The sequence below is a fragment of the Lycorma delicatula genome, chromosome 4 (assembly GCF_047948215.1).
Source record: "Lycorma delicatula isolate Av1 chromosome 4, ASM4794821v1, whole genome shotgun sequence".
NCBI lineage: Eukaryota > Metazoa > Arthropoda > Insecta > Hemiptera > Fulgoridae > Lycorma > Lycorma delicatula.
Window position 1 is genome coordinate 167,902,526 of NC_134458.1, and position 17,031 is coordinate 167,919,556.

At 29.0% G+C, this 17,031-nt stretch overlaps 1 protein-coding gene across 1 annotated transcript in view; it reads left to right on the forward strand.

Annotated features, from left to right (window-relative positions):
- Positions 1–17,031, forward strand: part of LOC142322752 (uncharacterized) — a 92,923-nt gene that overhangs the window by 65,562 nt on the left and 10,330 nt on the right. The window contains exons 19-20 of the mRNA XM_075361826.1: positions 5,877–6,017; positions 11,993–12,281. Of these exons, the coding sequence (XP_075217941.1) occupies positions 5,877–6,017; positions 11,993–12,281 (430 nt within the window). The remainder of the gene's footprint in view (positions 1–5,876; positions 6,018–11,992; positions 12,282–17,031) is intronic.

A 17,031-nucleotide genomic window follows, 5' to 3' on the forward strand; every position in this document is an offset into this window, starting at 1 on the left:
TTTTACTTAAAAAACAGTGTACATATTTGTGACTCAAAAATTGATTAAATATAGAATATGTTAAGAATATCAATCTAACAATTTATATAATAATTTGTGAAAAATTGATGCATTCCTGCTAGGCCAGAAGGCACTAGCACTGTCAGGCCTTCAGCAGATGGACTAAAGGGGAATAGCACTGGGAGAACAAACACATAAGCGGCTTCTTTCCCCAGGTCAGCCTTAGTAACAATTTCGGTTTAGTCTAAAGGATTGGAATGCATTCCAAAATTCCATCCATTACTAAATAAAATTAATATATAACCATCACTTTAACAAATACCCACCCGAAAATAAGAATGACAGCAGCTAGGGATCTTTGTTGAGCCTCTGCAATTAGTAGGGAGATACATAAATTTTGTGCTATGCTTGCACTCTGTTCTATTCTGAAAAACTGATCTGATCTCTTACATAAATAAAATATAGCACATTATTGTGTACTTTAGAAATAAGTCTGAAAAATTGATCTGTTGGTTTGTAAGTTTTCTAAACATTGACCTATATATATATATATATATATATATATGCAGGAAAGATTTTTTTCAAACAAAAAAAAAGGAAATATTTTATATTCTGAAAATTCAAATAATTCATCATCATACTGACCGCTGTGCCAATTAACCTCAAACAACAACAAATTAACCACCAAACACTGTAACAGAATATTCTTAAAAACTAATACTAAAGTGGACTTTCGCAGGATAGTTTTTGTTTTTGTTTTTTGATGTAATTGTAGAATTATGTACCGACTGATGATATAGGTTCCCATAAAAGTCGACTTTTGTATTACATTTTTAGGTTTTTCTGTTACTGTGGTTTGGTGATTAATCTTTTGTTGTGTGACATATATATATATATATATTATCTTGATAAAATGTAAAGATGAAATGAATTCATTCATAGTTAATGGGATTTTAGTTAGCTGTATCCTTGCTTTAAGCAAGATACTCTTAAGACTAACCTATGAGGATTTTTGCATGATTTTTCATGAAACAACAACAGTTAAATGTCCTCCAATCGGAAATTATATAAACTACAAGATGATATTGAATTAAAGTATTAAATATGATATATTCAAAAAACATTTCTCTTACATTCATGTGAGATCAATAAATATCTATTTAATTTGATGGTGTAACAGATGACTTTTATCTTATGTCATCATAAAAAACAACAAACTGTAAACATGTTTTACTCAAGAAAAATACAGTTTTTAAAAATATCTAATTTAACTAAATTTATAACTGTTTTCCTTTTTTTGTCTTATAATATCTTTTGACTAATTAAAAACTGGATGTCTGTTTTTACTTTTTGAAGGACTTACAACACTGGGACATAAATGTTACTCTATTTTATTTATACTATACAAAAGATTAGGATATTTTTTATGTGCACTCAAGCAGCAATTTTGGATCAATGATTACTGGTTATACAGGCCCTCATATCTTCAACTTTTTGGATGAATTTGTGGAGGAGGATTTTGTGAGGTCCTAATTTAAATTCATGGAACCCAAATATTTAGGAAAATAATAGGTGTGCAATTAGAAAGGGTAATAATCTATCCAAAGAGAGGAACTTGAGCTGAGTTCCATCTCCATCTAAAGAACAAGTCTTGACTAATCTGTGGCACAAATGAGAGGCTCAGTTCAACAAGTGGGTGCCCATCCCACTTTCAACTTCTCAGTTTGGATATTTTACCTAAGATATAAACACCAAATTATTGGTCAATGATTTTTTGTGTTTGAAATGTATACTGTAACAAAATAATTTTACTACCATAGTAAAATAGTGAACAAACACAATCTTCCAAAGAAACATTTTCTCCCATGGAAGCATTCATCTGAAATATAAACTGTTTGGCGAAACCTAACTTGGTTTAACAAAATATTCCAAGTACCTGATGAAGAAAGTTTGAAAATATTTTTCTATATGGAACAGATATGTAAATGTCTGTTTTTACTAATTCAAATCCTAAGAAAAAAAGAAATAGGTATACTTCCAAAACAACATTTGTAACTGAGAAAAATGCAGCTCAAAATCAGAATTTTTCAAATTGCATGTTATTAATTGTTAGCAGCAGTCTTTTATTTTTATTAGTCTTTATACAGTAATGTAATTATTTTATTCCAAACTGAAACTGTTCAACTCTATAAGCAATAAACAAAAAACAAGTTGTTGCAATATGAAATTTTATGGAATGACATTAGTTTACACCACCTCATTATGTTCATTATAATACCTTCAATAACAAAAAGGACTTAAAATCCCACATAAGTGAACGTCTATAATGTAAGAATATTCGAAGATAATTTCCTTAGCCCACCTTCAATACTAAATATTCTAATAAAACGTCAGTCTTCATATTAATTATACATTGTTCAACCTGACCCTCACTGCAGGCTACACTCACTTGTAACCTTAAGGATTCAGGAGGAAAGGGAAATAATTTGGGAGCTGATTCTAGAGCTTGAAATAAGAAAAAGGTTCATACAAACATGTCCGAAATTGCTTTGTTATCAAGTTATGGTTAGCGTAAAACTTTGCCTGGATTTCAGTTCTCTCGATGAAATGAAGTCATACTGAAATTTTTAAGGCATTATATAAGTGGGGTAGACTTGATAGTTTTTATGTTTTTGACCTGAATTATTCAAAAAAAGAAAATCTGGTCCCACAACTGGATCTCCTGTTTTTATGATATACAATATAAAACAAATATTTTCGGAAACTTATTTTTTTAGTTTTGAAGTACAATAACTTTGTTAACTAACTAATAAATGCATAAATGTTATTATCAAAACTAGTAGACAATTTAATTCTGAGAAAATTGATGTCTATGAAAAACAAACAAAAAAGATCAACTTTTATTATTAAAAACAAAACAGAACAAAACTTAACAGAATGTTATGAATCTGTAAAAATTAAAAATAGCTGTTTGAAGTAAAATAAATTTTAAACCTTTGAAAAATTAGGTTGGCTGCCTAATTTTAAAACAGGTTCAGCAACATTGAGAATGCAAGCATTCTCAATGCTTCCCTCATCAAGGAATGCTAAGATATCATTAGATTGATAACAGAAAATGTAAGGAAACTAGTTGAAAAGAGCATCAATGTCAAAGTTAGAATTTTCAAACATTTATTATAAATTATACAGTATAAACCAACCTGAGTCCTTTTTTTTAAGCAAATTAAAAGTATTTTAGTTTTTCAAATTAAAATAGAAATAAAAATTAAATTGTATTAATTTTCTTTAAAGGTCTGAATTTATTGTGCTAATTCAGCTGTTTTTAATTTTTACAGTTTCATAACATTTTTTTTGTTAAGTTTAGTTCTTTAACAAACACTTGCATGTATAATTTTTTATATTTTAATGAGTATTTTTAACTTACACACTCACAAATATTTTATACATGTATGCTGAATATATTGTGTTATAATAATTATTACATTTTATTGTGAACTTGAAATTTGTCATGTTTTATTTCATCCTTACTTCAATATCCATGTTTCTAAGTATTCCATGATCTTAAATGCCAAGATACCATTATTTTAAAAGCAAAAACTAAATTTCCTTTGGTTTTCTAGTTCCAGCCATTAAAAAAAATTAATAATTATACAGAACCCATGTTTTTACTTTCATTAAAAACTCATGGAAGATAGCTGTGAAAAGTAATACTGCTTCACATCGAAAAGCGTTTAATTGAACAGTGAAGTTCCTTTTCTTTTGGCAATTTTCATATCAAAACCATAATGAAGTAAAGGGTTTGAAATGGATGGTTTTTCTTCAACCTCTCATTAAAGGAAGTCATAATTATACAAGCACTAATATTCCCTTTCTAAAAAGAAGAATCATTAAAAACATACTGAGTGTATTTAAAATTAATGCATGGCATGAGCGCTTTCTTACTCCTAGGATCAATTATGAACCATCTTACCACTGAACAGATATTATTTGGCTACTTTGTATATGTTAAAATCAGGATTATATTAGTCAATCAGTCTGCATTCAAACCCAAGAGGGAAGATACCAATCTTGTAGTTACCCTAGCATATCACTTTAGTTTAAATTTATTAACTGTTTTTTCTGGTCTGATCTGCAGTGGGGAGTGAGGTAAATGCCACAATCCCCACCGTAGAACCATCATGGAATTCTCTAAGCTAAACTAAGTCTCTTCTGATCTGCCTAGGGAGGTCTGCCAGCTCAGTCACTCTCCCACCACTTCTCTATCTTAGACTTTCTTAATTCAACTTATGAAACTAACATAAACACTTGTATATCCTCTAATCAGGGCTCAGTGCCAATAACGCTTATCTTCAGCCAATTAAGAACCCTTAGTTCCATAACTATCCAGGCTGCTACTCTAATTTTATTGACTTAAAACCTCTTCAGCAACTATTTACACAACTAGGGATTTCTGAAAGCCTTCTATGTATGTCATGGACATAGTTCACGGTGTCCTTAATTCTATAATCCGGGCAAAGGCATGAACCAAACCAATTTGTCCCTAAATACATGGCCAATCAGAAACTGAAAGTTATACTAATTGAGAGAAACTTACCTAATTGCTTCCAACCTGTCACACAAAGGAAAATACTGCCCTTTAGAAGATTTGTTCCATCTAACCTGCCATGATTGAAAACCATATTCTTCAGTGTCTTGTCTGGGCTGGGGGGTATTACTCCCCCAGCCCAGACAAATGAGGTGAATACTCATTTACATGTCATACATATCTTCCTCAACTGATTGAGCCGTCAGGGGTTGTTTAAAGTTTTATTCTTTTGTTTTTGTTAATAAAAGTTATTTTTTTTGTTTTTCATAAACTTTATTATATTATTTTTTCAGAATTGAATTCTCTACAAGTTTTGATAATAAAATTTATGCATTTATTAGTCATTTAACAAAATTATTGTTCTTCAAACCTAAAAGCATGTTTATCGTCACTGAATTTTTTCTATTTTATGTTGTATAACATAAAAACGACAGGAAATACAGTTCTGGGACCTGTTTTATTTAATTTTTCAGGTCATAAAAAAAATCATCAAGTTTACCCCTTATATAACTCCTCAAAAATTTCAGTATGACTTCATTTTAATGGGGAACTGAAATCCTGGCAAGATTTTTCAGTAGTCGTAACTCAAAAACAAAATGTTTTCGATTATAGATTTGTATGAATGTTTTTCTTATTTCAAGGCTAGAATCAGTTCCCAAATTATTTTTCTTTCCTTCAGAATCAGTCTGTATATTAATGTGAGAGTTATAGAAATCTGTACACAGTTATTTTATATTAATCATTTTTAAAAGTGTGACTACAGCATGCACGGAGAAAGATTCTATGCAACATGAACCATCAAGTAATTAATTAGGAGGTTAAAGACACAAAAACTTGGATGAAAAGTGTATTTGTATTTATAGCAAGAAAATCTGTATAGATTATGTTTTTAGAATGAGTATTAAAGGTGAATATGAATAAAGAAAAATAAGTATATTGGATGTTTTGGAGATATAGAAAGTATTTTTGAGATTAAGAAATGAGCAGTGCATAGAGAGTTGAGACTAATAGAGAATGAATTCCTGATAATTTTGCAATACTTAAGAGTATTTATGAATATTATACATATAACATATTAACATATGTTATGGTAGACATGATACTGTACATGTTGTGAGTTTAATACACATATTAGTATTAGCAAATCTAACATAACTATTAAATAATTAACATTAATAGCATTTTATTTATTAATAATACTCAATCAATTTGTTTTACATTAAAAATGAATTAAGAACATCACAGTACACGTTTATAATTAATGTTTTCTTTGCTTTAAATAAAATTATAGAACGAATTACACCTGATGGGTTCTCTATTAGAAGCAGCAGAAGTAAGTGATATTGAAAATATTAATTTTAATTTTGATGAACGTTGGATTTTAGAGACTGTACATCTTTTTTCAAAATTTACACCAGAAAAGAAGAGTTTAGTAAGTACAGCATTTTAAAATTAGTTTTTAAAGTTATTGTTTAGTTATTTTTATAATTAATACATATTTTTTTTTATAATCTATACAATAGTCTCATTACTTGATCTGTAATTTTAATTGATATTACAACACATTAATGTGTTAATGTCTAGTTGTTACAAACTTTATTTTGACTGCTAAATTGTGTAATTTTACTTAGTTAATGCAATATTAAAAATTAGGAAAAAGTAAATTTTAAAAATTTAACAAAAAAATTTATTTTAATTTATAAACAAGTTTTACATATCAGTTAAAAATAAAATATCTTTTATAAATTATTTTTTAAATAAAATTTCAGTTATATAAATTTCCATAAATGAACAAGAAAATTATCAAGGTGAGTTCCCTCCTCCCCACGAACTTAATTACACCCCACCACTATTGTTATGGTCCTACTATATTTTTTTCTTTTAATTAAATTACCTTAAACTTTAATTAATAAATACCTGATGTTATATAATTGTAGTATTAGGTGTTGTCTTCTTTTTGGTCCTTTTTTTTAATTAAATTTATTTCTGCTTGGTTTTATTACAACTTTACTTCTTAAATTTCCTCTTTGGTTTGCTTTTACTTGTTTACTCACTTGATCCTGTTTTTTTTTTTACAATTAATAAATTTTCTTTAGTCTTATAGTTATGTTTTTACAAAGTTTTATTTCACTTTAAACTTAAATTTCTTCTTTCATTTTTTGCAGTCTCCTCTTATTTGTTTTCCTAGATTCTTGTTTAAATATTAGTAGGCTTATGTAATACTCCTACTGCATGTTGTCTTCTTTTTGGTGCTTTTGTTTATACTTTTTTTAAATTAAATTTGTTTCTGCTTGGTTTTATTACAACTTTATTTGTTAAATTTACTCTTCAATTTTAGATGTTTTTACAGCTTTTTTTTAGCAAATTTTCTTCTTTTTTTTACCAAATTAAAGTCTCTCGTTGTTTATGTCCTTTTAGATTCTTGTTTAAATCCTTTCGATTTTATAAAATAGAACTATTCATTGTTGTCTTCCTTCTAATCTCTAATGTTAAAGTGAGCTAAAGTGTTGTGGTTTTTCTTAAACAGGTAAACTGTTTAGATTGGGCCTTTTTAAGGAAGTATTATAGTGCAGCAAAACTTCAGATATACTGTTGTCTGAAGTAGTATTAAATGTAATTTTGAAATATCATGGTCGTTGTTTAGTTACCTGTTTAAGCATTCTTAAAAAAAATTAACTTTGTGTATACAATTATTTGCAAATCTTTATGTAAACACAATTAGCAGTTCAATATTTTACATTATTTGATGTTCATAAAGTCACTCAACCCACATGTAAAACAAGTTGTATTTATTTAATGAAAGAATAATTTATTATGATAATGGGAAACTGGAGTCTATATTTACATTTTTTTCCCCCACCTACATGTCATAATAAATGTTCAAACAGTCCACTTTGAGAGTTGATCAAACGTTTCTTCACGAGTTCAGTGGAACCTTCCTTAGAGTTGTTGCTGCCAAAAAAAGATGCTGTCTATTTACGATATTTTTTCAATTCATCCAAGGTTCTGGTTCTTGAAAACTGTTTTTCAGATGGCCCCAAAAATAAAAATCTGGTAGCGAAAGAACGGGAGGGGATCCATTGAGGTCAGAGTTCTTCATATTGAGTTCTGAAAATTATATGGTTATTGAAATATTCACTTAACAACTACATAGTCAAATCAGCAGTGTGGCACATAGCACAATCTTACTGTAACCAGTAGAGTTTTGCCCTTAAATTTCAAGTAAGGCCACAAAATTTGTGATATCAATGTTATCTTTAATTCTGAATAACATTCTGCAGGTAATGTTTCTGTAAAAAAATTTGTCGAATTGTTCTTTGTTGTGAAATCACATACTCTCTTGTTTTGGTTTTTAATATATCCAGAAAAATGAAACCATTTGTAATCTGAACAAAAAAAATCATCCAAAACACACACGACCCCCAAAAAGTAAAAAAAAATATATAATGAATATTTTGTGAACCCCAATGAAACCTATTTAAAACTATTCAGCTGCATTGATAGCGACAGGTATGAACATGCATATATGAAGTGTACAAACATGAGTGATTTACAGGTTCCAACTTCATGTGTACCTGGTAATTTGTAGTTTTGCTCTTAAGTGTACCTTGATGTGCTCCTTGTAATTTGGTTTGCTTGCATAATATTCACTGTGAGAGTGTCATATTGGAATATGCATATGATACATTTGAGCACATCGTGCTCTCAGCAGTGTGTCGTGCTCTCAACGCAAAGCGTGAGTCTGGTGCCTTTATTTAAGTTTTTAAAATCGTAGTTTCATTGAAAATAATAATAACTGAGGTTTCGGGTTTTAGTGTGCAGCCAAACAGTGTAACTGGTTTTTATCTTTTTTAACTGGTTTAGATTCTTATACAAAGTGAATAAATTGAACTGATTGGTAAAAAGACAAGATTGTCCAGTGACAGTTATTTAAATTATGGTTTTACCTGATTGGATGGAAAGCCACAGTGCGTTGTTTGCTTTCACATCCTCTCCGATGAAAGCATGAAGTCAACAAAATTAATTTGTCACTTGGAACTAATCATTCAGATCATAAAAATAAACCCTTGGAATTTTTTGAAAGAAAATTATATACTTAGAGAAATTAACAAGCTTTTATTTGTAAATCAAGCCATACTGATAAAAGTACATTTGAAGCATCTTATCTCGCAGTATGAAGAGTAGCTAATATGTCCAAAGCCCATACAATCACAGAAAACCTCATATTGCCTGCTGCAATTGATATGGTCAGTGTTTTAATAGGTGTGGAAGAAGCAAAAAAATTGAAAAAAAATTCTGCTTTCTAATGATACAGTATCAAGACAAATCAATGACATGGCTGCCGATGTTCATGATCAAATAATTCAGCAAGTGAGTTAAAGTGAATTTTTTAGTATTCAATTTGATGAATCAACAGATGTGGAAAAAATTTCTCAGATCTTACGTTTAGTGAGATATGAATGCAATAGGAACAGATCATCAAAGAAAATATGTTGTTTTGCAAATCAACCTGGTCTTGCAACAGAATGTCAGTTTTTATTTCTTATATGAAGCTACTAAAACTATAATGTAGATTGGACAAGATGTATTGCACTATATAGTGATGGTGCAAAGGCAATAACAGGAAAGAACAGTGGACTTTCTGGAAAAATTAAAGAACATCTTATAACAAGGGCAGAATGGACACATTACTTCCTTTACAGACATGCTCTTGCCACAAAAAATATGCCAGAAAATCTTTAATGTATTCTTTGTAAAGCTGTAAAAATAGTTAATTTTATTAAAAGTCGACCAAGGCTGTTTGCTAAACTATGTGATGAAATGGATAAAAAGAAAAAATCTCTTCTTTTCCATACAGAAATCAGATGGTTATTGAGGAGGGGGGCAATGTTAACACAGTTATTGGAATTGCAAGATGAATTAATAATATTTTTCTGTAATAAACAAACACCATTCTCAGTTTTTTTTTTTTACAGAATAATGAGTATGTGTTGCTATTGACTTACTTAGCTATTTTATTTTTGCATTTAAACGACTTGAATTTGAATTTACAAGATTGTGAAAAAACATTTTTTTAATGACAAACAAAATTCATGCCTTCATTAAGAAGCTTGATATTAGAATAATTCGCCTTCAAAACAAATTTTTTTTTTATATTCACCAGTTTGAATAGCATGAAGGTGTATTTGCATAAGATAAAAGTTCAGTTGGCAAAGTATTTACCAGAAGATAAAAATGATTTCTCAAAGAGATGGGTACTGAATCCATTTAGTGAAAACACTGTTGCAGCTGCTAATTTACCAGTTGAGATTCACAACCAGCTCATCAAAATGTCTACTGATAAAATATTACAACTACAACACATCTGAAGATTTAGATATGTTTTGGGTTGCTTATCAAAGTAAATATGGAAATTTAGTCACAGAATCATTGAAAACATTAATCCCTTTCGCCATGTCTTACCTCTGTAGAAAGAATTTTTCGTCTATAGTTACACTAAAAACGAAATATAGAAATCGCCTTTATCACTTGAAAACAATTTGGTTTTGAGTGTTGATACCATAGATCGATGCATAGAGAAACTTTTGAATAAAAAACAAACGCAACAATCTCATTAATTTGATTTTTTTTTTAATTTATATTATTTATATGCTTATAAATGCAAGTAAAATGTTTATAATAAAATGATTTTCTTTCTCATAAAATGATTTCATTATTGTTTACGTGTAAAGTTGTAGGCTAATTTTGCAACCCCACTGGGGGTTATGACCTCCAGGTCGAGAAATGCTGGTCTACAGTATTGAAGTCATTAATGACAGATTCTCCAAGTTCTTGCACTACTTGGAATTCAAAAATTAAATATGCTTTAAAATTTTCTATTGTTTTTTTTTTGTTTTGTGTTAGTTTATAGATTAAAATATATTATACTATTTCCTAGAACTGAAAAAAAAAAAATATATATATATATATATATATATATTTTTAATGCTTTATTTATCTTTGGATATTAAATTATACTCATTTACATGCGATCTTTATTGAAATATTTTTTTTATAATGATAAAAATAATTTTAATCAGCCTTTCAGCCGGAAGGTCAGGTTTGTGGTGGTCTTTGTGGTGGTAGAATTAGCTAAATGGTTGCTAGTAATGTTACACCATAAAATATGTGTCAATGATGGAATCGTAAACGAAGCTATGGGTATAGTCAAGAAATCCAAATTGCCAGCTCTTATGAGAGAGACCAGTAAGAAGATGGAGAGCAGCCAGAAGCTGCTTTAATTCAATTTGGTAGGCATTTTCATCTGAAATTTGTGGTAATCGTGAAAAAATGCAGATGGCTTCAACCGTATCTCTCAGTGCATCTTTATAAGTCACTAAAGGATATGCTGTTCTATTAATTCTAAAAGGATTAGCAGAACCATTAATTCTTTTAAGAAATTAATTCCTTTAAGCTGAACTGTGATGGTACACAAATTGCAAGCCTCAACACGCAATAAAGGTTAAAAAGGTTTTTGCAAAAGCCCAAGTTGCTCTAAGTCGAACAGAGCTTAGAAGATTAAGCTTTCTGTGATTTGGAACCTAATAAAGAAGTAAATAAACCATATGATGACATGTTGCTGGCAGAGATGCAAAGATTTTGAGGCTGCCTATTGCTGAATTTAAAAAAAAAAATGATCTGTACTGATTTTTTGATGAAATTTATATGGAGCCCCAGGGAAAGATTTCCTTTTAAACAAAAAAAATAAATCATACGTGTTTACCCATTTCAAAATTATTTTTGAACATCACTAAAAAGTATAAACATAGATGTGGGTAAGTTCAGCTTTAACCAGATATCTCCTTACATGTACCATCGTCCTTCTCACTGAACTTTTAATGTTTAAGAATATTGTAATCAGCAATGTAAAGAAATCTGTATTATAACTTTTCTTTATAAAGAAAAACTTTTTAAAAAGGATGATGAAAGATCTGTACTAAATGAAAAAATTGTAATACATGATTATGTATAAAATAGATACTTTCAAAAATAATTGTAATTTTTTATTGCTTTACCATTGTGAGATGTAAGTCCATCACTATCCTAATGACTATTACATATTTAATAGTTCAGTGGTATACGCTATTGATCAGTAATTCACATGAGAAGTATGTAAAAACATTTCAGAATCGCTGTTCTAAGAGAAATCAAGTTTGACTACCACCATCAGTATAAATGATAAGAAAGTCTAAGTGAATAGCATAGTTTGCCTGGATGTCACTGTTCTATTGTCTCCATCTGGTTTTTTCTTCACTGGATCGCAACTTTGTTAGTCTGCTCTGGGAAAATAGCTGGGAAAGTTTGGAAGGCATTAAAATAATTGTTTTTAAATAGTTAAGTTTTATAATAATTTATTATTTGTTATAGGTTCAAAGCCTAGTTAATAAAGTAATTGAATCAAATGAAGCTGAAAGAATTGGTCCAGAGGGCTTAGCAGCTTTAAGTAAGCTTATTTGTGATATGAAAACTGAAGATCGTGAAGAAATCTTATCAAAATCAAGAAATATTTCTTTAGCTGCAATCATTCTTGGACAAATTAATGATTGTTCTACTCAATGTTTATCAGATTTAGCTGAATATATTATGAGTAGTGAATATGGTTCTCCAAGTAACTGGGATTCACTAGATGTGATGTCACTTGGTATTATTCCTGCTGGTAATTATCATTCTCTCATTAACCTTATTTTCAAGTAGCTTGATTTATATTTCTATGTGTGCCAGTAATAAATGTATATCATAAAGAAAATATATTGATAACTTACTGATATATTGATATTGAGGGTCTGATAAAATATCATTTGGTATTTGTGTATCAAAGAAAAAATTTGTCTTAACAATAATGAATTAAATGAACAGATATTAAATAACTGAACAATAAAAGAACTTAAATAAATGAACAACAATTATTTAAAAAGTAATCTGTTACATTTTGTCACATAATTAATTAGATTATTTTATGGAGTGCTGAAACTTGTTCTCAGATTTTTTTAAATTATTTGTGAAAATTACTAAATATGAAATAATAAAATCATGTCAATCGGTTTTCATACCACTTAGATTATTAAATTTTATATCCTTACATAAAAGCATTTGAAGTAGATGTGTTTGAAATTTCATTATAAAAAAGTAGATATTGATCTCAGTACAAGAAATAAGTGCAGAATATGTTTTGGGTTATGGTTAAGATAGTGCATCTCTTACTACCTGATAATTCCACAACATTTGGACAACTCAGAAAGTAGCATCCTGTAAAGAGTGAATAGTAAAGTAAAATCCCAAAGGTTAAAATTAAATTTTATAAACTAAGTTACCAAAGTTAAAACAACTTTAGATACAGTTCACTTCATCCTTTTGACACATATAATGGTATAAGACCACACGTTCAATGTAACATGTATTAAAGTATAAATAAAAAAATATTTTCATTTTTTTATATAACAAATATTTGACACACCAGAACCAGAAGCACATCCAGTTAGCAGTTAATACATGTAGAGGTTTATACATTTTATACATTGTAAATGTCATTTTTTATATTTAAATTTGAAGGATCACAAGACATGTGAAACATATAGAATAGAAATAAACAGAATATACGCATATGTAGATTACAGTGTGCATAAATATACAAGAATGATGAAATCTAATTAATGAATGATGGTTTTGAAGAATGGTGTGGCACTTAATTCAGTCTGTAATAAATGAACACAATTAATTTTTCTAATCCTTTTAATTCATTTACAGAATATCTCATATCCAGTTGTATAACTAGTTGTATATTCTTGACTAGTCTTGTTTATCAATTACAATTTCTTTGATGGTTGAGACAGATTCTCATTCTAGCACTACAAATTTTATAAAATAAGCACATTAAATTATCCATTAATGTTTACTTATTGCAAATAAAAACAAATGATCATAGATCACAGCTAACACTGAATTTCCCCAGCCAAGAATTTCTCAACAAAGTGAAATTTACCCTATCGTCTCTTTTAATGTATTTATAATTTGGTTTAAATTTAAAATTATTAGCAAGATAAATATTTCATCTGTGAGCACGGTGAGTACACAAAGACAATGAAAAACTAGTTTTCCATTAGATTTCAGGTACACAGAAGACTATGAGCAAAGTGGTCAAATTTAGGAAGACAGGATCAATGAAAGACTATGAGCTAAGTGATGGACCATTACAGTTCTAGACAAAAAAACTGCAATATATATCAGCTACTATACAATCTAGTCCCAACAAGTCTATGAGAAAGTTAGACAAAAAAACATCGATATTGCAACTACAAACGAGGCAGTTCATAAGAAGTTCAGATATCATCCCTTATAAAGTGAAAACTATTCAAAGGTTATTGGCCACAGACTGTGGAAACCAAATTCAGTTCTGTGAGTGATTTCAGTAGTTTCAACTGTACAATCCCTATGATATTTTGGATCATGTTTTCCATACTGTTAATGCGTAGTTCCATTTATCAGGATATGTGGACACATAGAGCTCATGTTTATGGTTTGCTAACAATCCACATACCACACATGAAATTCCTCTACATGACCAGGAGATTGTGATATGGATTCCAGTATCCAGGAGAAAAATAATCGCCCAATATTTTTATAGAAACAATAAATTCAGTTCATAATTGAGAAATCATTTACCAATTCATGGGAGAGGAAAGGATGAAATTGATAATGCCTGGATACAACTAGATGACACAACCATGCATACAGCCAGATAGTCTATGAAATTATTGCAAGAAGTTTTCGAAGATAAAATCACTTTTAAGAGCTTGTGACCACCTTCATGAGCTGGACTTAAGCTCACTGGATTTTTACTTCTGGGGTTGTGCAAAAAGTAATTTTATCAAGGAAACCCCCACAGCCTCCAGGAAATTGAAATTGTTATTTGTGATTTCACCTAGAGCACTCCACATAAGAACTTGTGGGAGTTTTCAAGAACAAGAAGTTACGCGTGTAGATTCAGTCCTGATGTTCATGAAGACCATTTCCAGCAACTATTGTAAAATAAGTCGATTGTACATACTGTTATACTATTGTGTGACATGTGTACAGTTAATTTTCAAACTCAGTATACATATAACTTCAGTACAGTTTGTTCCTCTTAAGAAAAAAAAATCCTGTCAAGAAATGAATAGAATACAAAGATTTGGTAAACTTAAAATCCGTAAAAGGAAAAAGTATATTTAACAGAAAGAAATAAGAACCATTTTGGGTAAACAAGTATATAATAAAATTTTATTAAACACTCGTGCAAAGGAAGTAAAAAATGTTTAGGCTAAAAATACTAAAAGATTTTCAAGTGTTGTCAAAGTTTAACTCGACAGTGTGTAAAAGGTAATAATGATGAAAAAGGTAATGTTAATACAGTAAACAAAAACTGTTAAAAGTGTGGATTTTTAATGAAAGTTTGCATCAGATAATATGGAAATTAATAACTCATTTGATAAATATTTTCAAACAGTAGCAGACAAAGTTATCCAGAGCAAGAAAATAGGGTATAACAAAGATTCAATTCCCATAGAAATAGTTTCCTAAATTATTCTAATACTGTCTTAGAAAGGAAAAATTTAAGTTCAAAAATAATAGTACTGATGAAGTTGCTATATAAATATAATAAAAACAAAACCAGAAAATTACAAAGTTGGAAGTTTGCTTCCAAATTTTTTTAAGAATATTTAAAAGTGTAATGTTCAATAGGGTAGAATATCATCTAAATTAGAGTAATACATTAGTAGCAAAGTAAGAAAGTGAAATCTGTAAAAGTACATCACTAATATACATATGTATAAAAGGTGGCAGATGAATGGTTCAAGAAAAATGTTATCAGATTCTTACAATCTAATAATGATGTGACTTAGGTGTGAATTTTGAACACCTAAAAAAAAAATGATAGATGTAACAAGTGTAACTACAAACTGGTTTACATCATACCTTATAATCATCAGTAAACAATGTGTAGATTAAAGAAATAGATTGATGGAATAGTTTTACGTTATCAGTCCTAACTTCTCAGAGTATTAAATAACTAGTATATTGTAAAATTTTAAAAAACGACTATGCTTATTAGTTTACTAGAATTTTATATAGTTTATTAATTTAAATTTTTAACTTTTGTAATGACAACTCAAACTAAATCAAGTAATAAAAAGTTCTTAAAAAACTGATTTCAAAATGTTTAGCTTCTTTACAGTCATCCTCAGTGAAGAGTGCTGCAGTTTTCGTTTTTTGTCACCTATATAACTACTGGAGGTTTTTTTTTAATTTGACAGACTAATATTAATGAGTATGGTAGAAATGTTGTGTGATTTGAGTTATGCCTATCCATTTAATTTGTCATTGTCAAACATTGCCATGTGTTTGTATCATTCATGGTAAGATGTAATTCCTTTATTATAAATGGAATATGATGAATTCATCAACTTTGATGGATTTGTTATTTGTATTAATGAGGTGTTAGCAAATTTTAATTCTATTGCTGCAGAGGTCTTTTAAATATTCATCATATCTTTGTTTAAAATTGCATCCTGTTTAACCAGTATAGAAAATTGGGTATTCAGAACAGTTTAATTTATAAAATCTGGTTTCTAATCTACTTTTAATGATTTATTTTATTTTCTTCTTTTTTTTTTTTGTTCGGCAAATTTCAACCAGAATTTTTCAGTGTAGCATAATAGTGTAATATACTAGGTCTGTCAATCTTTATTTCTAATATCTATACCTATAAAGCAACTTGTCCTGACTGACTGATTCATTGACGCCTAGCAAAAACTACTGAAGCTAGCATAAATTGATGAAAATTGGTATGCCATGTTCCTTCTGGTGTAAGTACACACTAAGAAAGAATTTTAGAAATTCTGAGTATAAAGGTTTAAAGTGGAGTAACAATGAAACTTACTATTTTTTTTTAATTTCTCTGTAACAAATGAAGATATTAACTTGATTTTTGTTGTTGTAATCCTAAAAACCAATTTCTAGGTAAAAAAAATTGAACAATGATTGAAAATTTTTCCCCATTTCTGACTATACTAAACAATATATTCACTAAATTGGAGCTTGCAAATATCCTTCAGATAAATATCTAAAAAACCATTTTTGGGTTTTTTTAATTTTGATTTTTTAAGGGGTGCGATTGTGTACAATGCAGCAGTTCAATCGACACAGCAACTGTTACTGTATGTGCAACACAACTGCCTCCTGCCTCTGTTAACTACACTAAAAAACATAAAATAAAAGAAATTAAAAATTAAAAAAAAAAGAGAAATAAAGTATATCACCTCATAGTGGTGTTTGTCGAGTAATGCTAAGAATTGGGCAAAATACATTTTTACGAAGTACAGGTAACCAGTTATAACTAATATTTTTAAGATGGAAGGAAACTGTTTTGA